General features: G+C 44.1%; 1 protein-coding gene across 1 annotated transcript in view; it reads right to left on the reverse strand.

Moving 5' to 3' along the window:
* Positions 1-90: 90 nt before the first annotated feature.
* LOC103381164 (alpha-(1,6)-fucosyltransferase) overlaps positions 91-9707 on the reverse strand; it is a 41586-nt gene continuing 31969 nt past the window's right edge. Inside the window, exons 6-9 of the mRNA XM_008313396.3 lie at positions 7899-8145; positions 2855-3031; positions 2291-2441; positions 91-1092 (exon numbers count right to left, since the gene is read on the reverse strand). Of these exons, the coding sequence (XP_008311618.1) occupies positions 754-1092; positions 2291-2441; positions 2855-3031; positions 7899-8145 (914 nt within the window). The 3' untranslated portion in view covers positions 91-753. The remainder of the gene's footprint in view (positions 1093-2290; positions 2442-2854; positions 3032-7898; positions 8146-9707) is intronic.

Here is a 9707-nt window from a genome sequence, read left to right on the forward strand (position 1 = left end):
TAGGGTTAGGGTTAGGGTTAGGGTTGGGGTTAGGGTTAGGTTTAGGATTAGGGTTAGGGCAGGACTGGGGTAGGGTTAAAACTTAAAAGAAAATTATTAGGATTCCAATTTTATTAAATGTTTTTATGTCCAGATTTTACCATTATTAGGTTTTATTGCCTTTTTGGTTTTAAATTCTTAGTATTCCAATTTGATTAAATGTTTTTATATCCAGATTTTTCCATAATTAGGTTTTGTTACCTTTTTGGTTTGAATGGGTTAGGATTATTTTTCCATTATTATTGTTTTTGTTTTTTTTTCTTCTTCTTTACTTAAAGTCATTGTTCACGTCTAACGTCTCTACAGACCCCGGCGTCGCGGCGTCAGGGGGAGGGAGTAGTGGTCCAGGGTGCAAGTCTGCTGTGACCTGACGGACGCACAGGCATTTACACAAGTGCACAAACACACACGCACACTGTCTCTCACACACACACGTTCAGTGTCACACATTAACACACAGAGTGCATTCTCTTCCCATCAGTCCTCGGTACAGGATTTTTTCTCTCCTCTCAGCTGAACTCACTGAGTTTGTCTCTCTTCTTCTTCTTCATCATCTTCATCGTCTTCATCGTCTTCTGTACAAAAGCCGCCTCCTTCCCTCGGAAACGGCGTCTGCAGGTTCCTCCTCGCTCCTTCGTCTTCAATCATCTGAATCGTTTTTATGTTGGGTTTTTTTTGTTGTAATTTTTTTTACAGCATTTCTCCTTTTTTTTTTTACTTCTTCTGAGAGTTGAGCAGTTTGTCTGCCTCAGGATACATGGGATACTTCACAGTCTCGATTTTCTCCTTCACCTTGTAGGACGGGTAGAGGCCGGTGCGGCCCAGTTTGCGGTTGATGCCTTTGGAGTAGCCGTCCCAGTGGTTGCCCGCCACGCCGATCATGTCGCCGGGCTCCAGGGGAATGTCCTCGTTGTTCCTGGGCTGGTGCGGGTAGATGGCGATCTGGTTGTGGGCGTTTTGACCTCCGAAGTAGTAGATGTCGTCCAGGGAGTAGAAGTAGGAGGAGGCGTCGGGGTGCAGCGTCTGCATGATCTCGTAGGCTACACGGCAGACCTGAGACAAACACAAACACAAACATTTCCACTTTTAGACACAGGTAGTCTGAATAACCAGGGGGTTTCAAAGGGTCTCACACCTGCCCCAAGGGGGCACCAGAGGACTTCAGGATGGGCCAAAACCAGATAAAAGGAAGTTTGGATTTTCATTGGACATTTTGTTTTTAAGGTGAATAAAACTGATTTTTGTTTGTTGTTCCATTGCAATGTTTTTTCCACTTAAAAAAATCGCTGGGCTGTAAAATATAAACTGTTAATGTTAACGTTGGAAATGAACCATCGATACAACTGTTACAGTGGTTTAACAGGTTTATGTTAGCGTCGGCAAGTTTGGATTTTCATTGGACATTTTGTTTTTAAGGTGAATAAAACTGCACTGCAGGTTTGAATGATCTGAACAACGTACGACAAACACTAGTGTGAGGAGGGAGAAGCTAATTATATTTAAAAAATAAAAAAAAAAAATTAAAAGTTATTAAACTTGCTGTAGTTTTGTTACTCATTAATTTAAAAGAGTGTCATCTGCATACGCTGTAATTCCTTCTTCTTCCTCGTACTCCTCTCTGTTTCAGTTCAGTTTGAAAAAAAAACTCGTTTTCACTTTACAGTTTACAGTTTTTTTTTCTCACACTTCCTGGAAAAACCCGTCGCTCTGACAAGGTGCAAATGCACAATTTATTCACACCGGCAACGTTCTAAAAATAAAACACAAGATTTAATACAGTGAACGAGCTGCTGCTGAAATCTGGGGAAGAAAACTACAGTGGATTTAAGTTCTTCCTCCAGGTCATCAGAGGTCGAGGTATTTGTACGTTTCACATCAAAATCCTCAGTTGAACGAGTGAATAAAAAATAAAACAAAGTCATTTGGTTTAGTCTGGAAGTTTGACCTAAAAGAATTTGCAAACGTGTGATGTCTTCTGGACAAATATATCTATAGTTTAAATACTGTAAATACCTGTTCAGTACTTCTTGTAGTTACCTGTACCTGTAGTTAGAATATACACTGTAAAGTGGGAGTTCCTCTCTGCTCCTCTCCCTGATGTTCTCCTGTCTTATGGACCAAACCTGCCTCCCGTGAATAAAAAATTCCTCCTCCTCCTCTTCCTCCTCATCCTCCTGTCTCCTCCCTGAACCTGAGCTGCTGTACTTTCATCACCGAGCTGTGGTTTGATGTACTGCGTTCTTGGTCAGACCTGTGAGGAGAAGGTGCAGACCAGGAAGTCGGTCTGGGACAGGAAGTAGATGTCCAGGATGACTCCTCTCAGGGAGTTCTCCGTGTAGCGGTTGTGAAGACCTGCTGACCAGGAGATGGAGTTGTCGCTGATGAACTCGTAGTCCGGATACCTGGTGAGTATTACACAGGATTACTACACAGTACACACTCCACCGACAGACTGGATGGACGTGGGTTTTAACAGGCTGTGATTTTTCCATCAGGCCTTTGATTGGTCGGCGTTAGAGCTAATCAAGTACATGATGTTGTAATTTTTCAGCAGCGTAAATTCAATGAAGCTGTCGATGATTTTACAGCAACAGAAACACAGTTCTTCTTCTTCTTCTTCTTCTTCCTCAGTGGAACTTCACACAGAGACAATGCATTTTCTAGCTTGAATGTTATATGTTACACATAATATATACTACATTACTTTATAACATATAATGTAATTTTATATTATTCTATATCATATTATATTACCCTTATACTGTTTTACTAAGTAATGTTTTGCTAATCTTTATTTCGTTCTTATTCCACTCACTTGGTTTTGGCTTCCTGCAGCAGGGACGGGTCATCTGTTGCCAGGTAAACTCGTTTCTTGTCCACGTGCACACGTCGGGCCAGATGCTGGTACTGCTCCTCCACGTGGAGCATGTACTCCTCTATGGAGTGGAAGGCTGCCTCCGTCCCCACCTTGTCTGTCCTCCTCACATGGACGCTGCAGACACAGGGACACAGAGACAGAGCAGACGTGTGAGGAACAATCACCGGATCAAACAAATCATCGTCGACACCTTTTCAAATCATTGTTCTCCTCACAGAGTCAACAAACCATTCACACCCAATCACAACAGAAACAAAGGGAGAAAAAAAAATCCCGGCGCAGCAGCCGATGTCGTGAACGTCGAAAGCCTGGACGTTCTTTATTCCTCCTGACAGAACCTGTTCTGACAAGGACATTAAACCCATTGTTCACAGCGTTTATTTCCCGTTCAGAGTGCGGTCGTCAACAGCGACGGCAGCTGAGCGTTAACTGCACAGGTACAGAAATATTCCCATTGTCAGGAACAAACACGAGCCGAACAATGACAGGAGAAAAAAACCAAAACAAAATCAAAAGACGGGAAACACAGAGAGGCGGAAAGATTCACACACGACAAATAACCCAAATCTATTTTCCTCTTTCTGGAGTGTCCTTGTCACTACATTCAGTGAACAATGACAAGGGAGAAATGCTGCCACTGAAGGAATATTTGAGGAATCAAATAAAAATAGAGTGACGAGACGGTGAAAGTTTTCCCTCTTTCCACACAAAAACAAACCATCCTTCAACCAGGACTTCATTCTGGCCACAGCGTCTTCATTACTGAACTGCTCGGCCACATCTGCGTTGTGACTCCTGTCCTCGGGCAAATGAACATTCAAAAATCTACTGTGAAGAGACTAAACTCTCTAAACCTGCACTTAGTGAGGGGGAAAACGGAGTAAACACCGTCAGAGCAGATTGAAACCTGGATCAGAGAGAATAATCCCGGAGCTGGATTACAGGCATTTTGGTGGAGAAGTGTGGGCTGTGTTTACAGAGGAACCTCAATCATTCTGTTTTACTCTCAGAGTCATTTGGTTTGTTTTTTTGTTTGGCACCAGTACTTTCAGAAAGTGACTCAAACCCAGAGGTTGAGCCACATCTAGTCAATAATTTCAGGTAAAAAAAACAATAAATGTCTGTCATTGGTTCCACCCAGAACTGTTCAGTTTCTCTGGGGACTGAAACGAGGACCAGAGGTTCAGAGGACGAGACAGAACAAGCTGTTTCTCATTTCTAACAACGACCAGGGATCAATGGACGACCACTGGAGAGACTGACGGCTGGACGGGGGCGGTGGGGGCGAAGGTGTCGGGGGTGTCATGATGTTCCATTCAGTCCCAGATCGGTACCCCGGTCTTCACTCCGGCCTTTTCAGGTCCCTTCTCTCCTGTTTCCTTCGTTCTTTGTTCCCGTGAAACGTCTTTGTCTTCTTCCATTTTCTCTCCTCCGTCAGAGCAGCAGAGGCCACGCCGAGACATTTCCCGTCTCCTCCCTCTGTCGCTCCACCCGCCGTCCACTTCTCCTCCGCTCCTGCCACCGTAATTCAATTCCCTTCCCCGTGCAGGAGCGGTACCGACAGGCGGGGGGGCGATCCTCGCGGCGGGCGTGAGAGCATACATTAAAGACATCAAACGCGGCCACAGGGGTGCGCTGCTGGTTCTGGCAGATTGTGACAACAGCATATAGATTGAATTAATTATTTGTTTGACAGTGACCTCAAAGCTGCGGCTGGCAGCCAGCTGCTGATGCAGCGCCTCCACACCACAGGCCTTTGAACTGCAACATCCATCAGCACTTGGATCTCACAGCCGTGTCATATTCATACAGGTCTTAGAATCAGGGCCGCTGCCGCCACCGCGTCGCCTTCCACACCAAAAAGTGTCGTGGCGGATCTCCTCTTACTTTGTCTTGGTTGGCGGGAAGAGGACTGTGTTGATTTATGACCAGTAGGGGCAGACTGCAGCGGTTGGGTGACAGGGTCTGATGAAGGCCTCTGTTACCCCAGCACCACTCCTGCCCCTCTCCTTCTCCTTCTGCACCTGCCTCCACCCGACTGTTAGGTGCTGTTGTTAACTCAAATGTGAAGCAAACTCTAAAAACGGACGACGTAAAAAAAACCTGAAGGACGAGATGAGGCTGAAAGAGTTGGTAAAACTGGTCGGCTCTAAGGCCAAAAAAATAAATAGGACGAGATGAGGCTGAAAGAGTTGGTGAAACTGGTCTGCTCTAAGGCCAAAATTAAAAAATTAAAAAATGGTACAATGTAGAAAATTAACAATGGTAGAAAATTTTAATTTACCAGCGTTAACTACTTCAGCTGGTTCAAGGGTGTTTTTTTTTCTTCTCGTCTCTGAAGACGCAGGAAACAGTGACGTCATTTCCTGGGGAGAAGATTTCCATGATGATAATGAGGCCAAAGAACCACCACCACCAGCAGCAGCAGCAGCAGCAGCAGCAGCAGTGTTAGCAGCAGCAGTGTTAGCATCAGCATCAGTCCACATTTTTCCCTCTGTCTTCAAACGGTGTTGATGGAGCTTTTAGTCGAGGCTTCCAGTTTTTTTGAGCAGCCTGTCCTCAGGGACGCACCGAGGGAGAGTGGAGGTGCTGATGGGTGAAGCACGTGGGGGGAGTCGTGGTGGTGGTGGTGGGGGGGCAGCTGGTGGTTATTGTGACGTGCTCCGGGGACAAGCTGCCTCACGGTACTCTCTCCATCAACCATCACCGTCCTCTGTCCTCTTTCTGTGGCCACGAAGAGCTTTTAACACCACTCTACTGCGACCCCCACCCTTCTACACACACACACACACACACACACACACGCAGTGCCTTCCCTCAAAGTGCTTAAGAGGTATGGGAAGAAACTTTTCTTTTACCATTCTACCAAGGAGGAGAGACAGAGACAGAGAGAGAGACTTGGTGATTTGAAAAAAGTTGAGAATGAGTCATGGCATAAAAAAGAAAAAAAAAGAGAGTGAAGGAGAACGAGGAGGGAGAGATGACAGCCGTGTCGGTAATGAAAGGAAAGGAGGAGAAGACCAAAGTGGAGAGAGTGTGAGGAGAACAGAGGGGGCAGCAGAGAGGAACCTGACAGGAGAGGAAGAGTAGTGCTGATGGTTTACGGCCAAGTGTAATGAAAGCCCAGGAAAAGCAGGAGTTATGAAGGCCGAGGAGTTGGCACCGGGACGTAAACACGCGGAGGTGAGATTTACTGAGCGCACGGACGCACGCTGCAGCGCCACCTATCAGAAAATCATCCACGACGTTTGTTCTCCACCGCTGCCCCCCGCAGGCAGATGGAGTTGGCAGTCTCTCTCACACACGCACGTTTTTTAGACCAATTCAGCAAAGCACCTGAAGGTCACTCCACATGCCCCCCTCCACCTCCTCCCTCCTGCCAGCCCCCATCTGCTGCAGCAAATAGGTTAAAGCAACTGCAGTGAATTATCTGCTGAGAAAGAAAGTTTGCTGTTGACACAGCCGTTACTTAATTAGGGCTGAGAGAAATGAAAAAAAAAAAAAATCAAAAAATCCATAATCAATTAAGAGAATGTGTGACTGTTGACTGAAGAAAAGAGGAAAAGTTCATCATGTAAACTGGATATAAACAGGACATATATATATATTTTTATATATTTATATAAATAAATATACACTGTATATGTATATATGTACTGTGTAAATATATATAAATACTGACGGCGACAGGTTAGTATTTCATCTGACTCTGCCTGGAGGAGGGTTTTGCTGCTGCGTTTAATTGAAATGAGGTTTCAAATAAATGGTTCCATTTAAAAAATAATTAGCATGTTGTTGCTATTAGCATATTAAGTTATTGCCGATGTGGAATAATAACGCAACATTATTGCGGTGCCTTAATGACACACACGGCGTGAAATTAAAACGGAGTACAGACTGTGCTGCTCATAATGGAAGAGGATGTCACTGTGTGTGTAAAATCAGTTCTTTATTTTTTTTAATTTACAGTTCGAAGAACGACTGCAGTAGAAAACTGAATCTAAGAGGCCGTCTTGAGTTACACTGTCCAGCAGAGGGTGCTCTAAGTGAAGGTTAACCTTTGTGTTATGAGATGATGTTTTGCTGATAGCAAGTAAGCTAGGGAGTCCTCCCGCTGTTCCACCGTAGAACTGAGGAACGTTCATCCCTCTGTGCCTGCGCACTTTCCAGAAGGTAGACATCGATGTGTTGCTGTCTATTCTGTCTATTCTGTCTTTTCTGTCTCTTCTGTCTTTTCTGTCTCTTCTGTCTGGACAAATCCTATTTTGGAAATTTTCTTTCAGTTTTTCCACCACTCTGTTGCTAGGTGACAAATAATGACTTTGTGTCTGAGTGAGGAGAACAAGTCGCTCTGTCGTGTTGACCAAGCCCTGACAGACAGACACAATTAATGATTCAATTACCAGTGTGTGTGTGTGTGTGTGTGTAAAGGCAGTTTGTTCCAACGAGTGCCTTAAAAAAAAAAAAACTTTTGGTTTGGTTTTTTTGTTTGTTTTTTTTCTGTTTCCTAGTGAATATAAGTAGAATGAAAGTAAACAGAAGTGATCAAATCAAGACACGGAAAAATATCACACACACACACACACACACACACACCCGAGTTGTTGTAAACAGATTGCTTTGCATGAATATCAGTTACATCGAGGCCGAAGCCTGAAGTCATGAACAGACGACCTTCTCCTGAGCAATAAACAGAGAATTAACCCGACAACTCAGCGTCGTCAAACGACGTTACTTTCAATACTATTGTATTAACCTTGGATTTACTTCAGCCCTGGCTGTGTGTGTGTGTGTGTGTGTGTGTTCACTGTTTGCTTCGATTGTGAAGGCAAATGTAAACGTGGACAAACGCTAAAGAAAAAAGGCCATTATTACTAACGCACCAGTAGAGGGCAGACCTGGAAGATGACACAGAGCGAGAGAGAGAGAGAGAGAGAGAGAGAGAGAACAACTCTGAAACGTTGAAGCTGTGTGTTCTTACCCAATGATGGGGTGTTTGAAGCCCAGCTTGGCAGTCGTCTGCTGGATCTCCTTCTCCAGCCATGCCTGAGGGCGAACCAGATACTTGACAAACTGGGACACCCACCAAACTGAAGGGTCACCGTGGAGACGCTGCAGGCGTGGAGCCAGATCCTCGGGGATGGCCAGAGGCAGGTACGGGGGCCGGGGATGGAGACTGTCTACTATGGGCAACTCCACAACCTGGACGTCTTTATCATGAGCCTCCCCTGAAGTTGTCAAAAAGAAAAAAGAAAAAAAAAGAAAATCAGACACAATCTGAGATGAAAAAAGTCAATGTTTATTCAACATTTTATACCAAAGAGGTAAAGGTTTAAGGCTACGATTAAACATTAGTCAAAGGTTATTTTGACTAATGTTAAGTCTGTCCGTTTAAAAACCTTCTCTCTGCCAAACACAAGAAAAACACAAAAACAACTGCATCTGCATCAATATTTTAGACATTCCCTGGTATTAGACTTTGAAAACTTCTAGAAAAAAACTTCTTCTGCTGGTTAGAGACATGGAAGGTAAAGGAATTATCTTATCATTAAATATAGCAGATGTTTTTAAATGTTATTTTTTATAAACGTAACAAGCAGAAGAGTAGTAGGAAATATTAGATCACAAAAAAAAATCTAAAAAAAAAACCCAAGTGCTTCTTTATTAGGATATTTTCGTGCACACCGTTTGTAAAAATCATTCATTTCTATTCACGTCTATGTGATGAAGCCAACATTCTTTATTTTATTATAGCTGTGTTGCCAGGTTTGACAGGTTTCCCCGTTTTGGAAATAACACTTATTGAAGTGCAATGAGAAAAAAATAAAATAATTGTTTAAAAAAAAACAACCCAAAGCTTTAGAACCGACTGTTTATTTTCTGTTCATTTTCCTGTGCGGTCACATTAAAATGGTAAGAGTGCTTCATTCATAATGAAAATCAAATAATCACTAAACCCACCTTAAGTTACCTCTGCTAACAAACACGACCACTGGGTTGGGGCTGCACCAATTATTCTTTTTGTTTTTGATTCTCAGTGACCTCCGACGGCAGCGCCGTTTATCGAGCGCTCTTGGATTTTTCCTTGACTTTCAGATTTTGTTGTTCTTGTTTTCACCAACTTTTGGTTCGCAGGCCAATTACGGCGGCTCAAACAACCAGAAAATGTTTTCATGTCGCCTCTTTTTTCACCCATAAATGATTCATTCTGTTAATGATTTGTCCGTAAGAAAAATAAAAGACAGGTTTGGTCCCCGTGAACCCACTGAGGTCACCGAGGAGTTTTGAGACGTGTAATTCCACCTCAGACCTCACGGGTGTCATCGTCCAGCTGTGTTCAGGATTTTGTTGTTCTATTCCAACATAAATGTAACTCCCAGACCAGAGTCCAGCCCCAGTGAGTGACAGATGCTCTTCGCCTGCCCTTGCTCAAAGGCCGAGGTAACATCCTTTCAATCAAAGCCGTGTACGGGCAGGCACCGAGGCCGCAGCCCAGATCTCTGGGAGAACGCTTGATCTAGCACTGGCTGTGAGGCAGCGGCTGAGTCCCGTTTGGCAGCAGCCCTGGACGGGAGGCTGAGCAGAGGCGAGTACGACACACGCCTGAGTGAGCGGCAGAAAGACCCGACGAGGGAAACTGTGCCTTCAAAGAGGACACACAGGTAGAGTAGGTAAAAAAACACACAAACAAAGGCGACAAAAAATGATGCTACGGCATGTACTTGAAGTAAACACAGGGAGAAATAAAGTAGTCCGGTGTTTAGGCATCCAGAAAAAACACACACACATA

The sequence above is a fragment of the Cynoglossus semilaevis genome, chromosome 7, assembly GCF_000523025.1.
Source record: "Cynoglossus semilaevis isolate Cse_v1.0 chromosome 7, Cse_v1.0, whole genome shotgun sequence".
NCBI lineage: Eukaryota > Metazoa > Chordata > Actinopteri > Pleuronectiformes > Cynoglossidae > Cynoglossus > Cynoglossus semilaevis.